Source organism: Sinocyclocheilus anshuiensis, unplaced genomic scaffold (assembly GCF_001515605.1).
Source record: "Sinocyclocheilus anshuiensis isolate Anshui unplaced genomic scaffold, SAMN03320099.WGS_v1.1 scaffold2270, whole genome shotgun sequence".
NCBI classification, from domain to species: domain Eukaryota; kingdom Metazoa; phylum Chordata; class Actinopteri; order Cypriniformes; family Cyprinidae; genus Sinocyclocheilus; species Sinocyclocheilus anshuiensis.
The window spans coordinates 383952-406539 of NW_015557055.1; the positions used below are offsets into that span (position 1 = coordinate 383952).

General features: G+C 35.0%; 1 protein-coding gene across 1 annotated transcript in view; it reads right to left on the reverse strand.

Annotated features, from left to right (window-relative positions):
* The window catches only part of LOC107676424 (vinculin), a 33612-nt gene that overhangs the window by 2999 nt on the left and 8025 nt on the right, over positions 1 to 22588 (reverse strand). Inside the window, exons 2-16 of the mRNA XM_016470969.1 lie at positions 19263 to 19333; positions 13334 to 13484; positions 13127 to 13235; positions 11654 to 11776; positions 11025 to 11185; positions 7142 to 7232; positions 6903 to 7050; positions 5163 to 5316; positions 4908 to 5083; positions 3808 to 3998; positions 3525 to 3724; positions 2762 to 2890; positions 2531 to 2680; positions 2336 to 2444; positions 1254 to 1556 (exon numbers count right to left, since the gene is read on the reverse strand). Of these exons, the coding sequence (XP_016326455.1) occupies positions 1254 to 1556; positions 2336 to 2444; positions 2531 to 2680; positions 2762 to 2890; positions 3525 to 3724; positions 3808 to 3998; positions 4908 to 5083; positions 5163 to 5316; positions 6903 to 7050; positions 7142 to 7232; positions 11025 to 11185; positions 11654 to 11776; positions 13127 to 13235; positions 13334 to 13484; positions 19263 to 19333 (2266 nt within the window). The remainder of the gene's footprint in view (positions 1 to 1253; positions 1557 to 2335; positions 2445 to 2530; positions 2681 to 2761; positions 2891 to 3524; positions 3725 to 3807; positions 3999 to 4907; positions 5084 to 5162; positions 5317 to 6902; positions 7051 to 7141; positions 7233 to 11024; positions 11186 to 11653; positions 11777 to 13126; positions 13236 to 13333; positions 13485 to 19262; positions 19334 to 22588) is intronic.

The following is a 22588-nucleotide window of genomic DNA, read 5'->3' on the forward strand; positions in this document are numbered from 1 at the left end:
ACAATTTGACTATACTTTCATTTAATCCAAACTGTGTACATATTTAGCTAAAAAAACAACAACAAAAAAAAGCCCAGAACTGCTTTTCTGACTGATATGACACAAACAGTGTTAACCATTTGTACATTATCTAACACGCATATTTTAGATTCTCAATTCATTTATAAGCCTCTGGTGTGTAAAAATAGTAAATATCATCATGTCCTCCTGTTTTTTTTTACCCTACCGTAACGTTTTAATTTTTTTAGTACCGACTTGGTACCGAAGTACCGGGTCTTTTGACAACACTATATCTCGTAAATGGATTTAACATCTAAATAAAGATAAACAAAGTTTGGCTCTACACCAGAAACTCAAACTATCTATAATGCTTACAAGAATAGGCTACATCCTAAAATATAATTATGTGGCGAATTGTGGATTATTTTTAATAATCCTAAAAATTGCTTACCCACTTTAAACCATCATCGAGTGCTTGTAATAACCTCCGATTGTGATTTATAGTTGATTCTATAATAAGCAGACACATGCACTCTTTGTACGGAAGATCTAGACTAGAGAGTGAACGCGCTCGGACTCATAACACTCACGCACGGTGCTCTCCAGATCACATGATTCAGTGGAGAATTATTAGAAATTATATTCTGTATAAAGAACATGTGAGAATAAATCTGTTCTCAAATACCAACGATAACAAGAACTCAGCATCCACTCTCTTATCCGGGACACTCTTCTTCAGTGTTCGTTTTCACTGGTTTTCGAAACAGCGCCACCACTCTTATGCTTTTGTGCAACAGCAGCTGCTCCGGTCAGGTGATCCTAGCTCAAATCTTATTGGATGGCTCGTGTTTTCGCTTTGCGAAACTGAAAAGATTCGTTGGACTGGTGTGGAAAAAAAACATTTGCATCGCGCTCAGTGTGGAAAGGCCTTAAGGCTGTGATTGAATTAAATAAATATATGCGATGTGTTTCAGAGTGAAGCTTGCTGGTGTGTTTTGGATCATTTTCCCAAAAGTCTTGGGGATCATCAAGATGTTTTCTGGCAAAACTGAGACGAGCCTTTATGTTCTTTTTGCTCAGCAGCGGTTTTCGTCTTGGAACTCTGCCACGCAGACCATTTTTGCCCAGTCTCTTTCTTATGGTGGAGTCATGAACACTGACCTTAACTGAGGCAAGTGAGGCCTGGTGATGCTAGCGTATGTGATAATGATGCTGGGTGCTGTGGATGGTTGCTATGCAGTTGTGTGTCTCACCTTGGTCCTGTATGTTGGCGGCCACGGCCTTGGCGTCCATGACCATCGGTGAGATGGTCCTGCTGAGCTCGTCAGACGCCGCTTTCACGATCTCTCTGAACTTCGGGTCCTCTGAGTTCTCCACCTCTCGCTTCGCCACCAGCAAGATCCGATTGGCTCGCCGGGCGATGCTGGTTGCCCCGGCGACCAGCATCTGAGGCTGGTGATTGGCCATAGCTACCTGACACTTGTCCAGATCTTTCTTAATGGCTTCTTCTGATGCATACAACAGAGACCTGGTGTCAATCGCTTCATCCACCAGACCTGAGAGACAGACAGAGAGTGTTGAGATTTGTTCATACAGTTACTGTAGATGATTTATGAAAATTAAAAAAAAAAAGTAAACATGGTCCCCATTCAGATAGAACTACTCAGACAAACATTGTGATTTCAACCTATTTTTATTGTATTTTTTTCCACATTATTTTTTTTTCTAATTTATTTTGATCTTTGTCAAATACTGTAACAATTTTTTTCATTGCTCTCTGATAGTTTTCTGGACAAAATAACCATTTGTGGGTCAAGTACTGCTGGCATCCTGTCTGATAATTACGGACAATAAAATAAACTAAAATATTAAAAAATCAAATGTTAAATGAAATAAATACATTAGATCCTGTCTGACATAAAAAGATATGTACTAAAAATTCAATTAAATTCAATTAAAAAAATTAAATCAATAAAAAAAAGAAAAATTTTAACTAAAACAATAAAATTAAATTAAAATTATATAAGTAAAAATAAATACATTAGATCGATAGATAACATCTTGTCTGACATAAAAAGATATTTACTGAAAATAAAACTAAATAAAAATATAAAATAAATTAAATAAAAATATAAACAATACATAGATAGATAGATAGATAAATAGAATAATATACAATTTAAATAAAAATAAATTAAAATTCAATAAGTGAAAAATTCATTACATAGATCGATATATAGCATCCTTTCTAAAAACAAAAGAAACAATATAAAAAAAAAAAATAAAAAAAAAATGAAATCAATAAAAATATGAACATCAGACAGAAGTTTGTCACCTGTCATTTTCTCGACATTGTCGATCCACTGATTCTTCATGGTCTCAAAGTGTTCGTAAGCCGCCTGGTTTCCAGGATTCTTCAAGAGGATGCGAGCTGCAGAGACGACCTGACGAAATTTTTTTTTAAAAATCACACTTATGTACAGTCAATTTTCCACCAGCCTCGGTCTCGTGTGAACGGTGTTTCTGTTACCTGCGGCGTCAGATCTCTGGCTGATTTGACGGCCGTCTGGATTCCCTCCACCGTGCTCTTGTTGGCCGTGCCGACTGCGGCTGCTTTCTCCGCCGTGGCTCCCAGACGACCCGAGTGATTCTCAAAGTTTGCAGCCCGCTCCTCGAACACCTGATTACACACACATTATCCATCACACAGAGGAAGATGATTTGACGGCAGCATTAGTGTGTGTCTGTGATGGTGTGACACCTCCTCTCTGTTGGGCGCGTCTGGAGGAGTCGTCGCTGCCACTGCCAAGAGTTTGATAGGCGTAGTCGTGTCACTGAAGATATCAGACACCTCCTGTGTCATGGCTTCCTGCATCTTACCCTTCAGCTCCTGCCACAAACACACACAATAGCCCTCTGATATGACAAACAACGACTCCATCATATCATAAACATCACACAAATATGAGAGTTTCTGAAAGAAGTCTCTTCTGCTCACCGAAGCTGCATTTATTTAATTAAAAATTCAGTAAAAAGAGTAAAATTGTGAGATATTATTAGAATTTCAAACAGCTGTTTTCTATGTGAATATCTGTTAAAGTGTAATTTATTCCTGTGATCAAAGCTACATTTTCAGCATCATTACTCCAGTCTTCAGTGTCACATGATCTTCAGAAATCATTCTAAGAAAAGTTATTAGAAGAAATTTATTACAAAGAAAATAAAAATGACAAAAGCACATAAAATTACGAAATTAAAAGAAATTAAAATATAAAAATAATAATTTATAATATTATAATTTATAAAATATAATAATAATAAACAGTATATAAATAATAGCTCTGTTATGATTGACTAACCTCAGTGTAAGCAGGTGAAGTTCAATCAAGTCAATGAGAACTGATCATGTGTTTGTGAATGATGTGCTAATGAGCTCATGCTTGAGATATTTGTGAGAACATGAGAATATTTCTGAATGTTGCTTCTGGAGGTCTGGCTGAAGCGGGGAGGTGAGCATGACTTACTTTGAGTGTGTCCTGCAGCTGCTGAGCGATGGCGCGGGCCTGAGGACCGTCTCCCTCCCCGCGGACCGCTAGCTCGGCTAACTGCCCCATCAGGTGCTCCACCTCCTCACATTTACCCAGCAGCCCCTGCCTCTGTGATGCCGGCAGCGCATTGGCCAGACGACGGCCCTCGGCAACCAGCCCACGGATCGCAGCCTGACCTACAATCACAAACACACAAACCCTAATGCAAAGGAGATCCGTTTCACTGGAGTATGAAGAGAGAGCGGGATGAGAGCCGCACCGACGCCGCTGTCGTCCAGCGAGGGGTTGTCGATCCATCTCTGCGCCTGCTCCATCTTCCCCTCCAGGTGAACGGCTGCTTTGGCGGGCCGAGTGTTGGCCACTGCTTTGCTGGTTTTGGACTGGAGGTTCTGCAGAGCTGTGGCGATCTGCTTCGCCAGCGCTCGAGCCTCAGGGGTGTCGCCCTTACCACTGAACATTTGGCAGCACAACTGTTGCCAACATTGATAATTCTAATAATAAATCTGCATATTAGAATGATTTATATAAAGTGTCATGTGACACTTTACACTGGAGTAATGATGCTGATATTAAAATAATATTTTAAAGGATATTAAAATAGAAACCATTATTTTATATTATAATAACATTTTGCAAGATTATAGTTTTTTTTTCTGTTAAAAAACATTACAAGTCTTACTGATCCCAAACTTATTACTGGTAGTGTATATATATAAATTAAATAAAGAAATGTTCCAATAGTAATAATATTATTGTACAGTTAAAAAAAAAAATTAAAAAAAAGAGTATTTCATAAGTATTATTATTATTATTTTTTTTTTTTTTACAGAACTTTAAAATTACAAAGCTAATATTTATTGCCGTCTTAAATTCTTTGCATTCAAACATCATGCCACGGAGCTTTTATTTTGGCAGAAATCTACAAAAGCTCCTCTTTTGTAGACAGCAGATTTATTTAATGAGATTCTCATTACGAAACAGCGGTTTTTGACGTAATGTGACAAGTTTGCATTGCAGGTGATTTTAATCAGTCTGAAACAGAAACTAAAGCCAAGCTGAAACAGGACGGATTCGTTTGCCAGGATTAGTGCCATCAAATCTTCAAAAGATGCTTTTTTGAGGCACTTTTCAACAAGTAAAGTAGATTAAGCCCACGAGTTCGGTTACATCTGTGAAATAAGTGCAGAAACACACGCAGCAGCTCATCTGACTCCAAAAATGTGCAGAACTTCCGAACAGCCGTTGCTTAGCTACCGACAAACAATGGAAACCGGGATTCCTCACGGAACATCCCGCTAATATTCCAAAGATCCAGGCCACAAAGCCCTACTCAAAGTCAAGATGCTGAGAGATACGTACGCTTTCTTGAGCTCGGAGAGTTTGGCGGTGAGGCTGGCGATCTCGCCCATGCTGCGCAGGATGTCCTCTCGCTCCTTGGGATCTTCGCAGAGATCCGCGATCTTCCTGGCTTCTCCAAGAAGAGCCCTGATGTTCTCCTCTCCCTCCGGACCGCCGTGAGGATCCGCCAGCCAGCTCTGTTCACAAAACACGAACGGCGTTCAGAACGAAGCTTAGACAGCTGTGTGATTCATCCAGACAAGGCAGCAGGCTCACCTGAGCGGCGTCGGTTCTCTTGGCGATGGCTTGTTTCGAGCCGGTCATGGCCTCCAGTTTACGCGCCGCATTTTCCACTTTCCCCGTCAGGACGTCCAGACCCTGAGACACCTGCTGCGCTTTCTGCATGGCCACCGGACTCGCTCCCTGACCCCTGCGCAGGACACACACGTCAAACACAACGAAAAACACCTCTTGCATTCCAAATACGATCAAGCTTTCATACCAGCAAGCTTTTGAAATTGTGGATGAACTTCTGGTTTTGTGTCACTGATGTTATTCCTTCTACTCCACTAACAGGACCGAATGTAATCAAATTGCTTTAAACATGCAGCATACAATTTAAATTGTATAAAAATATTTTTATATTATTTTGACATATACACAAAAATATTTAAACATAACTACTTTTAATATTATTTCTGAAACAATATTTAAACAAATATTTTTAATATTATTATTAATACAAAATATATACAGAAATTGTATATATAAATTTTGCTAAAACTGTTTAAATGTAAATATTTTTACAATTATTTCTGATAAACAATATAGAAACAAATATTTTTTAATATTATCCTTGACAATCAAAATATTTAATTCTATCAATATTTTTGTATTATTTCTGTAAAAAAACAAACAAATATTTTTAATATAATTTTGATAAACAATACGTAAACATTTGTTTAAATATTATTTATGATAAAATATACTTAAATATATTTAATATTATTTTATTAAATATTTTAGATATTTTTGCCAAAAAACTTTTTTAATGTAAATATTTTTATATTATCTTTGATAAACAAACTACTTCAAGATAACTATTTTTATATTATGTTTTATTTAAATATTTAGACATACATTTACTATTTTGATAAAAAAATTAATTGTAAATATTTTGAATATTATATCTGATAAACAATATAGAAACCACTATTTTCAATATTTTTTATTAAAATATTAAAACAAATATTTTTTATATTATCTTTTTAAAATAAAAATACTTAATTGTAAACAATTTTAGTATTATTTTTGTAAAAAATACACAAATGTTTTGAATATAATTCATCATAAACAATATTTAAACGTAAATATTTTAATTTTTTATTAAAAAAAACATAATAAAAATACTTAATTGTAAATAATTTTAGTATTATTTTTGTAAAAAATACACAAATGTTTTGAATATAATTCATCATAAACAATATTTAAACGTAAATATTTTAATTTTTTATTAAAAAAAACATTTCAAACATACATGTTTTATATTCTTTTTAATTAAAAAGTCAAGATTTAGACGAGCAGCACAGCAATTTCCCAGCAGAGATGGAAAATGGCGTTTAAGAGGATTATGGGTAATATTAGTCAGCTGCTTTTAATCAGACGACCGGGAGAAAACCTGATGTGATCTGTGACTCTGTGAGTCAGGTTTTCTTGAATCTAAACTGTCCTTTTGGGTGACTAATCACTGAAAGTGCTCAACCTACATGGACATTTTAATTATATTGTATATAATGTTTATAAATGTATATAAAAATACATTAATCATTACACCATAGCCACAATACATATATATTTTACATTCATATATATATATATATATACATATATATTTCAACCTTGGTTTTCAAAAATAATAAAATAAAAAAAAATAAAAAATAAAATAAAATAAAATAAAATAAAATAAAATAAAATAATAAAATAAAAGCTGTAAATCACATATCTGGATTTTAATACCTGGCCCGCAGCTCGGACACCTGCTCAGTAAGTTGTCCAAGCATTTTGGCCGTTCCTACGATGTCTCGTCTCTCCTTCCCAGCGCAGAGTTCGCCAACTTTTCCCGCCTCGTCCAGGATCTGGCGAATGGCTTGTTCGCCCGGGTCACCTGCAACGACACAGCATCAGCAAACAGCCATCTGTGACTCTCAACGTCTTTTTTCTCATCTGATTATTTGACACATTTTTCCTTAAAGTACCTGGCTGGCTGTGCGGGTCTCGGAGCCAGTTCTTGGCTTGGGCCATCTTGGAGTCGATCAGAGCCAGCGCTCTCTTCATAGCCTCGGTGTCCTGCAAACCACGTCCACAACATCAAACACACAGTCCTGCATCAGATTAACACAACAGACACCTTACATCTGACATCGGGATGTGCTGATGATGTTCTGTATCGTGTGTGTGTGTGTGTGTGTGTGTGTGTGTGTGTGTGTGTGTGTGTGGAGTTATTTTGTCAGTTGTCTGTGTGATTTATTAATAGATACGACCTCGGTGAACTTCTCAGTCTGCATTCATACACAAATCCCATATTTTTCACAGATTATAACATTATAAGAAATTATAACATTATAATAACATTACAAGAAATTATAATTATATATTAAATAATTTATTTAAAGTCTGCATTCATAAACAAATTTGATATTTTCCACTTTAATGTGACAAATCTGTATTTGAGTGACAGTGTGAAGAAAGAAAAAGAAATATCAGGATGAATCTTATATTTTAAATTCTGATCTGATGTGACTTCGGTCAGATCACAGTTAATGTAATTTTTATGCCAATTTAGCTCGACATTTGTCATAATTCTGTGCTTTTCTTATCCTTAGTATGAAGATGATAGAGAATGGCCAGTGACAAGTGTCTTATATTTTTACATGTTATACATATAAACTCTAATAATCTACAAATAATCTACTAGAAACTCAATTTATTAAAAAAAAAATACAATTTATATAATATTTATATATCAATATTTATACAATTATATTTTATTAAATTTATTAATAAATACATTCTAATAAATTATAATAATAAATTACATAATTAAAATAAAATGTAACTAAATATTGAATAAAAATATGTTCTATTGAAAACTAAATAAAAAAAATAAAGTAAAATGAAGTAAAAAATAAAATAAAATAAAATATGTAATTAAACAGAAAAACTGCCTTGTGATTTATTCAGTGATACTGAGGCTGATGGTGCAATGATACTGATGGTCCATGTCAAAGCATCACATCACATCAGAGTCCTCAGAGGTGAGCTGTTTAACACTTCTGCAACATCAGACTCAAAGCCACAAACCTCACAGTTCCTCTCATGATGAAACACACTCAACACACACACACACGCTGTCAGCCGTTTCCACTCAGGCTCTTCTCAAACCTGGTGGTTTTCTGGTCTCAGCTGGTCTTTAGAGAGATTGTGGGACCGCAAAACCACCTTGAGCTGGTTTAAGCAGCTTTTTTAACAGCTACAAATAAAAGACAGGAAATGATGTAGAGAAGGAGGTGGGAAGACTCAGCTCAGTCAGCTCAGGTTATTCACACTTCATTCTGACAATATTAGAGTTTTATATTATTATTACAGTGAGTACTTGCAGTGAGAGAGCCTGCATTCACACACAGTATTTATAACACTTCATATCAGAGCAATACAAGATTAAACACACACACACACACACACGAGACAGATCAGTGCTGCTCACATTACAGCAGGACAGAGACATGTTAAACATTAAACAGAGCCATCAGTGAGTCCAGCGGCCCTGACAAACCTCTGCTTCCTTCTCCAGCGTTAAATCAGCAGAATTCATATGATATTTTTGCCTAATATTTTTTATTAAGCATCAATTTTGTTAATAAATTATAATTATTATTTTAACATTATATATCATTTTTTAATAGTATCTTTTTTATTCAGAAAGGATGCATTAAAATTATCAAAAGTGACAGTAAAAGTTTTCTATTTCAAATAAATGTTGTTCTTTTAACCTTCTGTTAATCAAAGAATCCTAAAAATTAAAATCTATCACAGTTTCCACAAATATATTCAGCAGCACAACTGTTTTCAACATTGATAATAATCAGAAATGTTTCTTGAGCAGCAAATCAGCATATTAGAATGATTTCTGAAGATCATGTGACACTGAAGACTGGAGAAATTATGCTGAAAATACAGCTTTGATCACAGAAATAAATTACAGTTTAACAGATATTCACATAGAAAACAGCTATTTGAAATTCTAATAATATTTCACATTTTTACTGTACTTTTGATCAAATAAATGCAGCCTTGGTGAGCATATGAACCGCTATATTGGTTATCCCTTATAACAAAATAATTAAACTACTATAATAACAAATAAATCACAAAAAATTATTTCTACAACAATGCATCCCTAAATACTCAAAAATACTTTTTTTTCATATTTTAGATGACTTGATGCTGGAAAAGGAAACGTTTTATTTCTGTGATGGCGATTCTGAAAAGAAAAGCGAGACAAACGTGTGAGATCGGCGTATTTCTCCGCGAGCAGCTCTATTCGGTTAGCATCACACACGAGCCGTCTCTTCCCTCCAAATCCAATCATGACATGTAAGCGAGTCGAGCCGAGCGCAAACCTGCTAATACACAGCGAGAGAGCATGCGCACAGATCCTTACCTTCTACAGCGGGAGGAAAACAAACCAAGAGAGGAGAAACAGAGCACACATTTGAACAAGAACGAGCAAAAAGATCCACTGAGAGATAAGAGAAATAAAGAAAGAAATAAAAACACCGAGAATTCACAACCACAAGCCTAGCTCTCACAAAACCCACATCTGAAAGCATTAACCTTCAACCTCAAACACTCACTTCCCCAAAACACATCAGCAAATCTCACAATATTTCATCTCACAAAATCTCATCCGTATTTCATGTTTAAAGAAAATGAAGCCTATTTTAGAGCCATTAAGATTTTTAGCATTGTGATATTATTTATATTTTACATTTATATATATTTATTAATAAAGTCACTTTAGTGTAAATTCATTACATAAAAATGATTATATATTATAATTACAAAGAAACTCAAAACTAAAATGTCCAGACACATTAAGATAATAAAAAAACTTTTTTTTTTTTTTACACATAACAGTACTGAAGATTTGAGGAAAATATGCTTAATTTTCATTGCAATAATTGTCACAATGCATACAATTCTATTATTTATATTTTTTATATTTATATAAAATACAATTATTATATTCACATTTAGACTGTATTTCCCCTGCATGTTGTGTAATGCAAAAAAACAACAACACACACTTTATTTTAATTTAAAATAAAAAGCTATTAAATAAAAATAAAAACTCAAAACTAAAATCTCTAATAAAAATGTTTTTCTTTTTTCCATTGTAACAATGCATAAAATCTTGATAGTCCTAAAACATACTTTTGTTTCTTTAAGAAAATCTGATTTTTTGTTTTCGTGAGACTGGTTCATACTGATATGCTGATATTTCCATGCATGCAATACTGCATCAGCCCGCAGCTCCTACAGCACATTCATTCCCAAAACTGTTAAACAGCATCATTTTCACTCTTTCCAGAACAAGTGAGCAAAAAGCAACAAACTTTGAGGCCAAAAACTTCATTTCCAATGTATTTTTAGTCTAAAAGTGATCTGGATGGACTTCTAGATGGACTTGTTATTATTTGCACATGCCGTTTCCAGCCAAAATCTCAGGATTTACTTCAAATCTACTGCAAAATCCAGCCAGAGAACCTGAAGCCAGCTCAACACACACACACACACACACACACCTGTATTTGCAAACACCAAACAGAGTAGTTCACATTACACACTTCACCCTTCAAATCTAGACTTAAAAATACTTTTGTAATATATTTTCATGCTCAAACCAACACTAGATTGCATATGCATGCATGTGTGATGTATAATGTGTGTTATAAACATCATAAAGCCACAGATCCGTGCATGCGTGAGAGCAGACAGTAAACTGCGCGGTGTGTGTTTGTGAGGTGGGTTTATCCCGCATGCACATGAAGACACCGTGACCTTTGCCCTCTCACACACCTTACTGGCCCAGGCGTCCTCGTCCCAGGACGTGAGCTGCAGCACACGGATGATTTCATTGATTTCTGCGCTCATCTTCTCCACGGTGAAGTTCCTGTTCTTCAGGGCCTCCTCCACACCTTTACCCTGAGACGTCCTGGTCGTTACGAAGATCTTGATGCCTGCGTGAGACATCAACAGATACGTTCTGCTCACCAAGGCAGCATTTATTTGATCACAAATACAGTAAAAATTGTGAAATATTATTATAATTTCAAACGGCTGTTTTCTATGTGAATATCTGTTAAACTGTAATTTATTTCTGTGATGCGCAGCTGAATTTTCAGCATCATTACTCCAGTCTTCAGTGTCACAGAATTCAGAAATCATTCTAATATGCTGATTTGCTGCTCAAGAAACATTTCTGATTATTATCAATGTTGAAAACAGTTGTGCTGCACAATATTTTTGTGGAAATTCTTCATTCTTTGATGAATAGAAAGTTCAAAAGAACAGCATTTATATATGGAATAGAAATCTTTCGTAACATTATAAATGTCTCTTCTGTCACTTCTGATCAATTGAATGCATCCTTGCTCAATAAAAGTATTAGTTTCTCGAGATCTGCGAGGTCAGAGGTCGGATCAGACCTGAGATGAGAACGGGCAGCAGCTCCTTGACGGTGTTCATGGAGTTAACCAGCATGACTCTGTGCTCCTGATGAGTTAATTCCTGCTGCCGCTCGTCAATCATCTTGGCCATCTTCGTCATGCCTGTGGAAGCAAATACAGTCAGACGTGTGACGCTTTTATTGATTGACCAGTTTAGTCTAAAAGTTGCATACTAACCAATAGCACCACTCAAGATCACTTAATAAAGCCAAAAAATGTATGTGAACACAAGACAAATCAGAAACAGAATGAGAGATGATGAGCAAATCTAGTAAAATAAATAAAAGCAGCATAACACAAAAAAATCTGATGCAACATGGTGACAAAGCATTAGGCGATAACGCAGGATGTTCAAAAGAACAGCATTTATTTGGAATATAAATCTTTTGTAACATTATACATGTCTTTACTGCCACTTTTCATCAATTTAATGCATCCCTGGTGAACAAAACTATTAATTTCTTTAAAAAAAAACGTACTGAATCCTCGAACAGTAGTGTAGTGTATTAATATTTACATTTACTATAAATATTTTAATGTAAATATTTTAAATATGATTTACTATTTTTATTTTTATTTACTAAAAGGAAAAATACAACAATCTGGAAAGTATAACTACAACGCATTTCCCAAAGCCCGAACGTAAATGTAAAACCTAATACACATTAAAAACAGATTATGAGCAAATGGTGTGAAATGAATAAAATTACATAAGGAAGCATCATAATTATAATCATAGAAGCAAATCCAACTAAATAAATAAAGTAAAGAAATCAGATGCAACACAAAGCATAAGCACTAAATCAGGATTATTTGATAAATTGAAAGATCAAAAGAACGACATTTATCTGAAATAGAAATCTTTTTCAACATTTTAAATGTTTTAAAATTTAATGCATCCTTGCTGAATAAAAGTATTAATAAAAAAAAAACAAAAAACATTTTAACAGTACTAAACATTTTAACAGCAGCATATTTATATTTCCTAGAAATATTTAAATAATTTAATAATAAATAATTGTAACTATATAAATAAATAATTGTAAATATAAATAATTGTAATTATTATTTGCATTTTTACAAAAAAATGTCTTTACTAAAAGTTAAAATGCAACAATCTGGAAAGTTTACAGCTATAATGCACTTCACAAAGCCAAAAAACTAAACAAATAAGAAACAAATTACATACATAATATAAAAATAATTATAGACAATTATAGAAGTGAAATAAAAAATAAACAAATAAATAAAATCAAAACAAAAAAAAACAACAACATGCATTAGGCGATAACTTAACTCATCCAAATTCATGCATGTTTGTCCTAATCAGCCACATCATCAAGACTACTTGTATTACGTCACAGTGTGAAGCCCCGCCCACAGTCAAATCTTACTGGTCCAAATCCTGCTCCACATAACTACACATAAAGCATGTACTTTAACATTAAATACCTGGTCCCAGGTTCTTGGTGTAAGTGATCAGGTCCTCCATGGACTCCACCACCTCAGCCACGGTCAGATACTCCAGAATCCCTTTACACACACGGATGATCTTACGAACCTGAGATCAGGGAAAAGAGCAAGTATTGTGTTCAGTACCGATGCACAAGTTCAGACCCAAAGGATTGAACCCATTAAACGATTTTAAAAGCATCGCACCTCGGCCTCATCAAATGTCAGAAGCAGGTCGGAGGTTCCGGACAGGATCCCGCGGGACCCGTCGATCAGATAATCTCTGGCTTGGACAGAATACGGGTCGGCCTTCAGCATCTGAGCCGCCTGAACCAGTTTAGTGCACGCGTTCTCAACCCTACAGAGAACAAGACCAAACAGAGCGAGAGAGAGTTAGTTACTGCCTTTCTTATGCTTACACATTCATCTGACTGTATAGTGACGCTATAAACACTCTCAGGAGTAACTTAGAGGTATCTTCTGCTCTCCAAGGGTGCATTTATTTGATCAAAAATACAGTAAAAACAGTAATAATGTGAAATATTATTCCAATTTAAAATAGCCGTTTTCTATGTGAATATCTGTTAAACTGTAATTTATTTCTGTGATCAAAGCTGAATTTTCAGCATCATTACTCCAGTCTTCAGTGTCATGCTGCCCAATATTTTTGTGGAAAATATATATATATATTTTTTTTAATTGTTTGATGAACGGAAAGTTCAAAAGAACAGCATTTATTTGAAATAGAAATTTTTGTAACATTATTAATGTGTTTAATGACACTTTTGAGCAATTTAATGTATCCTTGTTGAATAAAAGTTAAAAGTATTTTCAAAAAAAATTACTAAACTTGTTAACAGTAGTGTATTTATTAAGTATATTTCCTAGAACCTAGAAAATATTTTATTGTAAATATTTTAAATGTTATTTACTTTTCTTTTTTTTTTAATTAGCTTTTTTCTTTACCAAAAAGAAATAATCAGCAATCTGGAAAGTATTCAGCTATAATGCAAATTCATAAACACATTTGCAGGCAAACAATGGCAGACGATGCAAAACATTACTGATTGGTTTGTAATTTTCAGTACATTCAATGCATCAGTGCATACAATGCAAGTCATTTTTGCAAATATGACAAACCCTCCTCTATGTCAACCAGCTAGATAACATTATCTCAGTGACAGATCAGTAGAAATGGGAACGACAACAATGCAGAACATCACAGAAAACCTGTTTACATTTGCACGCATAAAAACTGGATGCAAAAGATCAACAAATGTTGAAATTTCAGTGCACACAGATCATATGCACTACAAGTTCTGATTCTTTATCGTATTTATTTTTCACAGATTTAGTTTTAGTCACTGCCCAACACTGTCGGTCCCACATGCATGTTTTTTCATTCACAGTCAGCAGCCCTAAATCACGTAGGAGTGACTTATTAGGCCCCAATTCCCACAACACACACACACACACACACACACACTTATGTCCTATTCATCTGTGTCCGACTGTCGTCAGGAGGGTTTTGTTGTAGTTGCAGAATGGAGACTGGTGTCATATTTCTCTGTGGCAGGACAGACCACAGCTGTGTGTGAGACAGGATAGCAAGGTCACAACAGTGTGTGTGTGTGAAGGCTACAGTAATGCATATGTATTTTAATCAGCATTACTGCACCAGGCCACACACGAACACAAACTATATTTAGAGGGAAACACAGGCTGTCCATTATGTGTGTCAGTGTTTCCAGTAATCCGTCCGCTCCTCCTGACTCAGGGATCTGAGCACAGCAGAATGAATTCATGCATGACTCAAAGCAGCTTCAGGATCAATGCAGCTGCGCACGAGCGTCTCGTCTGCACCTCTGCGAAAAGCTAAAGGCTTTCAGACTTGTGTGACATACCATTATTGCAAATAAATCAAGTCTGAGTACAACACAACCACAAGAATGACACGACGTCTGAGTAAACAGCCCAAAAACAGCATGTCTGTGGCATGTCATCAAGGTTCGGGACATTTTCAGCTATTTCCTGCTTTGTTTTATTTAGTTATTCGCTAAACAGCACTGTGATACACAGATGTTTGGGTAAATCGCTGGAGATTTCCCAGCTGCTGTACTGCATCCTAAGGGACGTTCGCACTGACAGTCATCTGCAGTGATCAATAAGCCGAAAGCCGTTCATTTTCAATGAGAGTTGGAGATTTGAAGGGATTTTACGGAGTTGAACAGCATCATTACTCCAGTCTTCAGTGTCATGCTGCCCAATATTTTTGTGGAAAATATATATATATATTTTTTTTAATTGTTTGATGAACGGAAAGTTCAAAAGAACAGCATTTATTTGAAATATAAATTTTTGTAACATTATTAATGTGTTTAATGACACTTTTGAGCAATTTAATGTATCCTTGTTGAATAAAAGTATTAATTTCTTTCAAAAAAAATTACTAAACTTGTTAACAGTAGTGTATTTATTAAGTATATTTCCTAGAAATATTTTAATATTTTATTGTAAATATTTTAAATGTTATTTACTTTTCTTTTTTTTTTAATTAGCTTTTTTCTTTACCAAAAAGAAATAATCAGCAATCTGGAAAGTATTCAGCTATAATGCAAATTCATAAACACATTTGCAGGCAAACAATGGCAGACGATGCAAAACATTACTGATTGGTTTGTAATTTTCAGTACATTCAATGCATCAGTGCATACAATGCAAGTCATTTTTGCAAATATGACAAACCCTCCTCTATGTCAACCAGCTAGATAACATTATCTCAGTGACAGATCAGTAGAAATGGGAACGACAACAATGCAGAACATCACAGAAAACCTGTTTACATTTGCACGCATAAAAACTGGATGCAAAAGATCAACAAATGTTGAAATTTCAGTGCACACAGATCATATGCACTACAAGTTCTGATTCTTTATCGTATTTATTTTTCACAGATTTAGTTTTAGTCACTGCCCAACACTGTCGGTCCCACATGCATGTTTTTTCATTCACAGTCAGCAGCCCTAAATCACGTAGGAGTGACTTATTAGGCCCCAATTCCCACAACACACACACACACACACACACACACTTATGTCCTATTCATCTGTGTCCGACTGTCGTCAGGAGGGTTTTGTTGTAGTTGCAGAATGGAGACTGGTGTCATATTTCTCTGTGGCAGGACAGACCACAGCTGTGTGTGAGACAGGATAGCAAGGTCACAACAGTGTGTGTGTGTGAAGGCTACAGTAATGCATATGTATTTTAATCAGCATTACTGCACCAGGCCACACACGAACACAAACTATATTTAGAGGGAAACACAGGCTGTCCATTATGTGTGTCAGTGTTTCCAGTAATCCGTCCGCTCCTCCTGACTCAGGGATCTGAGCACAGCAGAATGAATTCATGCATGACTCAAAGCAGCTTCAGGATCAATGCAGCTGCGCACGAGCGTCTCGTCTGCACCTCTGCGAAAAGCTAAAGGCTTTCAGACTTGTGTGACATACCATTATTGCAAATAAATCAAGTCTGAGTACAACACAACCACAAGAATGACACGACGTCTGAGTAAACAGCCCAAAAACAGCATGTCTGTGGCATGTCATCAAGGTTCGGGACATTTTCAGCTATTTCCTGCTTTGTTTTATTTAGTTATTCGCTAAACAGCACTGTGATACACAGATGTTTGGGTAAATCGCTGGAGATTTCCCAGCTGCTGTACTGCATCCTAAGGGACGTTCGCACTGACAGTCATCTGCAGTGATCAATAAGCCGAAAGCCGTTCATTTTCAATGAGAGTTGGAGATTTGAAGGGATTTTACGGAGTTGAATCATTTAGCTGAATCACTAATTCATTATATAGAATCTCTGAATGATTTGTTCATGAATCGAACTGATTCGATCTGTTCACAGCACTTAACATCCCACTGGAGATGAAGAGTATCAGTATTACTGAAGATTTTAGAAAACCTGAAATACTGTTATGATTTTTTTATGGTGTTTTTGTCCTGTTTGAGCTTGAAAGCTCCAGTCTCACAAGCCTAAAGGACAAAATGACAATTCATTTGTTGAATAAGACAAAAGAAATGACTTTGAGAAGATTCAGTATCATGAAAATCATTGGGTTCCAGTATTTTTAAAGACAACATACAACCAAAGAGACAAAAGCAGCAAGACCAGACGACTTAGACTATTGTTATGATATTTTTATGGTGCTTTTTGAATCTTAAAAGTGCCAGTCTCACTTTTAAGAGTGCAAAAGACTAACTAATGTATTTTTAAAATGTCTTTTTTTGTGTGTGTCATACGGGTTTGGAACCACTTGGGTGAACTGTACCTTTAAGTTGAGCACAATTGTTTATGCAAATGAGCAGTGATGTAATGCAAACATTTGATACATTGTTACATGCTCAAGTCTCATTTAAAATGAACAACTCCGGTTCGTATGTAGATACAAATCAATTTCAGTGTGAACAATCTATATACTGAACAACACCAATAATTCTGAATGATCTATACCAGTGTTTCCCAACCTTTCTTTAGTCGCGGCACCCTTTGGAAATTTTAACAAATTTGTGGCACCCTACAAAATAAATTGTCACAATATTTGAATTTCTAACTTCGATGTGATAATTTGAAAAGTATAGATATTCGGTACAACAGGGAAGAAAGCAGAATATAATGTCATACAGATATTGTTAATATTATAAAGAAAATGTGTCTATCAATGGTGGCAATCAGTAGGCTAATTTCTAATGAAGAGACCAATTTATATGACAGATTTTAATGTAGGCTTTTATTCATATGTAAACATTGTGAGATAGCTAGTTATAATGGTAATTAAACAAAGTTTTGCTCACTCAGTGTATTTTTGATTTTACAGCTGGGTAATTTTGTTGCAGTAGCACGAGATAGCTTGATTTAAAACTTTGAATTGAATAAAAAATGACAAGTAAGCAGTCAGTAATAAAATGCGGCACCCTTTGGAAATTTTAACAAATTTGTGGCACCCTACAAAATAAATTGTCACAATATTTGAATTTCTAACTTCGATGTGATAATTTGAAAAGTATAGATATTCGGTACAACAGGGAAGAAAGCAGAATATAATGTCATACAGATATTGTTAATATTATAAAGAAAATGTGTCTATCAATGGTGGCAATCAGTAGGCTAATTTCTAATGAAGAGACCAATTTATATGACAGATTTTAATGTAGGCTTTTATTCATATGTAAACATTGTGAGATAGCTAGTTATAATGGTAATTAAACAAAGTTTTGCTCACTCAGTGTATTTTTGATTTTACAGCTGGGTAATTTTGTTGCAGTAGCACGAGATAGCTTGATTTAAAACTTTGAATTGAATAAAAAAATGACAAGGCGGCTAAGCAGTTAATAATAAAATAAGAACAAATAAAGAAATTACTAATGATAGCACAAATAAAAAAAAAATCACGATAGGCCTACAAATGAAATAAATTGCTTTTTAGTTTTTCAGGTAGGTCTAACACACAGTAGGGCTATTAAGAGACGCTATTAAGCTCTCGACAGACGGCACCCCAGGGTGCCGCGGCACCCCGGTTGGGAAACACTGATCTATACAACTATTTTCCATAATTCAAGAGTAATGCAGAAGCTCTGTATGCGTTCTAAGGCAGTAACGCATGTAGAAGAGCTCTAGTGCTGTTGTGTTTGCTCATGAGCGCAGCTGCTCCAGCATGTCCGCACCTGATTTAATAGTCAACACACCTGCATTAGAGCACTTCCTCCTTCAACAAACAACACATGCACAGCACACTCATTCACAGACAACAGAGTTAACTGGAAGAATGTGCATTTAAATTTACATGTGTGCATTTATCCAAAGCGGCTAACATTGCATGCAAGATATGCATTTTATAAGTTCATGCATTCCATGCGAATCAAAGCCATGACATTTAAAAAAACAACATAAGATGAAAGAAGAGGAGGTTAGAGTTGCAGGGTTGCTGTTGCATATAGATTTTCATTCAAAACAAAAGGCTGATGCAGACAAAAATATAGAGCGCCATTATTCATGCAGCACCACACACACTTAACATGTTGTCCATGACCTTTACCTTCAACAGAGTGTGTGTGTGTGTGTGTCTCACTTTATAAAGGCAGGCGGCATGTCTCTCCTCATGATGGCATCCTCAGTGGTCTGAACCGTCTCTTTGCCCACCTGCATTGAACACACACACAAAACACACAATAAATACACTTATAAACCATTTAAAATAGAAAAGCACAAGAGCTTGGGAAGTTTAATTTCCTGAATATATGACTTATTTCTTCTGTGCAGCACAAAAGGAGATATATTGCATAATTTATAGAATGTGTTTTTTCATAATAAATAAATAAGCAAACAGGTAAGCAAATAAATAATCAATTAAACTTGATAAGTTTGATTCACTTCAAAAAAGCAGTTCAAAATTTCTTCAGATTCAATGATTCGTTTCCGTCATCACATCAGGTGTTCATAAAAGTAGCTGCATATATTAAAATATTTTAGATACCAAAAATAAATATTTCTATTTATTAAACATTTGTGGAAACCTCTGTGCTATATCAAACAGTTTGAGTCCTCTTTACTACATTTTTACATTTTTTAATATTTATATTGTCCACAATGCACACATTTGCAATGATCTTTATATAAAATGTAAATTTATTGCAACAAAACTGTTGTGAATTTGTATCTTTAACGACACGTCATCATATAAGCAAGTCAATAATTACACTGATTTAAGTCTCTCAGGCCGAAAGTACAAAATAACAGTTCTCGGTTCCTTAGTTGTGTGTTTGATGTGACTTCATTTCAACATTTCCACTTCTGTGAGTCAGTGTTTCATTCCAGATAATCACACACACAGACACAGAGACAGACACAGACACAGACACAGACACAGAGACACACACAGACACAGAGACACACACAGACACAGACACAGACACACACACACACACAGACACACACACAGACACAGACACAGACACAGACACAGAAAAGGCAGTAAATCCTAATCAGCACACAGACACAAATACACTTAAGAGGTCAAAAACACACACACACACACACACACACACACACAGACAGCATCATGCTCCTGCTGCATCCAGATGACTTCATGTTTGGTTCGTCTCCAATTTGGTCTCACTTAGAAAACTCCAGGCCACGTTTAACCGTTTTTCTCCCAAAATTAGCTCACACCGATGTAATTTTAACATGATGCAGCTAAACCAAGTCTGTCATTCTCAGCATATACCTGTAGGACTCGAGTCTGTGTATTAATGTGTATTAATGTGATGTGAAATAAGTCTTGTTTCACATCTCTGTGTTATTCTGCTCTCTATACGGCTCAGGTCTCTTTTTCAATGTAACTCAACTACACAATTTGGAAAATCATTGGTGTCTGTAGCTCAAATGGAGCTTTATTCAAATCATTAACCCTAACTCTGAGCAAAAGTAACCACTATAAGCATAATTCTGCTCAATCGCAGGCTGCATGTTCAGACGAATCGGATGACGTCGGATCAGAGAACATTCCTCTTTTTTTTGTCTGCGTTTCCTCACGAAAGAGCGGTATGTTCTTCTAGTATGAGCTGCTCAGCTAAAATAGAAACAGCGGCGGGTGCCTGGCAGTTCACACCACTCACATACCAGCCGTTTGTGTTTTAAACAGGAGGATAGAGCGACACGCACGCACGCACAAATGGTGCTGTCAGGTTACACTGGTCCTATCAGACAGGTAAGAACAGGTTTAGTCACAAATCCTACAGGATAGTGCACCCAAAAATGAAAAATCGCTCCTCCTCAAGTAGTTTAAAATCTGTATGACTACTTCTTCTGTGGAGCACAAAAAGAGGTTCATTGCATAAATTCAAGAATGTTTTTTATAATACAGACTGAGGTTATAAAGTAAATTCTATATTAATTAAAATAAATTAAAATAATGAAGTTAAATAATTAAAATAAATCTAAAATAATTAAAAAATAATAACATTTTATTCTAATTAATTAATTACTTAAAATAAAAGTAAATAATTGATTAAAACAAACAACATAATTAAAATACTTGAACTTAATTAAAATAAATAAAAAATTATTAGAATTACAAATGTATTAAAATTTATCTAAATCAATTTAAATAATTAAAATAAACAAAAAATCATTAATAAATCAATAATACTTTAAAAGAATTCAAATTCATTTAAATAATTAATTAAAATACAATTATTTAAAATAATTCAACTTAAAAGAAATCAAGAATAATTTAAAATAATACATTAATTATTAATTTATATAAGAACATTTAAAGAATTGAAATTAAATTTAATAAATTAACTAAAATAAATACAAATAAGAAAATTAATTAAAATAAATAAATAATAAATAATTAAATGCAGTCTATTTGACTTCCGCTACATTCCGAGTCTTATAAAGTCCACAAAACAAAATTTAAAATATTTCTGCCCTAAAATATTCCCCTTTCGTGCAGCTCATAAATCTTGTTTGCACTAATGTTCAATTCCAAAATGATTTCATGTCCATTATTTCAAACATCATTTGAAACTGTTTCAACTTTTCACTGATGTCAAATCCAACACAACAAATCTGAATTGAATGAGCCTGCAGAACAACCACAAGAGAGATAAAGTGAATCGTTTTCAGTGAATAACACTTACATTTGAGTCTGTTCCTCAAACATAGCAATCACATGACTTCAGAAGAAAATCAGTCACACGGGTTTGGAACGACACGAGGGGGAGGAAATGATGACAGACTTCAAACTGTCGGGTGAACTGTAACAGTTGTGCTGCCTTGGTTTTGAGAAGCATTCAGGCTTAATGATGAGGTCACTTCCTGCAAATCTCATTACGACACTGTCAGCTCCGAACACACTCACGGCAGCTGATTAAAGCTTCATGGAGAGCTGTGAACACTGACGGTCCAGCGGCGGAAATGTGAGGACAGTCTGCTCGCGTCCGGCTAACAGACGGCTCTTTGTACGCACTTCTCAATGCTCTACACACACGCAGAGACGAGCTCTCACACACCGCTCTTGTGCTCAACTCTACTAAATAAGACAACCATCTTATTTTAAAATTGAGTTGAGTTATTATAGCACCAAGTATTTCGCATTTGGAGTAAAAAGAGACTAGAGAAACTCTATCATGGTGGAAATTGCAGAAACGCCACTTTGATTAGATTAGCGTTATAAAACATTTCATGACTGAGAACTGGAAAGTAAGTCGGGCTGTGCCGATACAATCATATTGATTGATTAGGGATGTGCAAATGTTCAAAATCGACTAGTAAATGAAAATTTGCTGAAAATGTGCTCACCCTCAGGACATTTGAGATTAAGATGAGTTTGTTTCTTCATCAGGTTTGGAGAAATGTAGCACTGCATCAGTGTCTCAGCAATGGATGCTC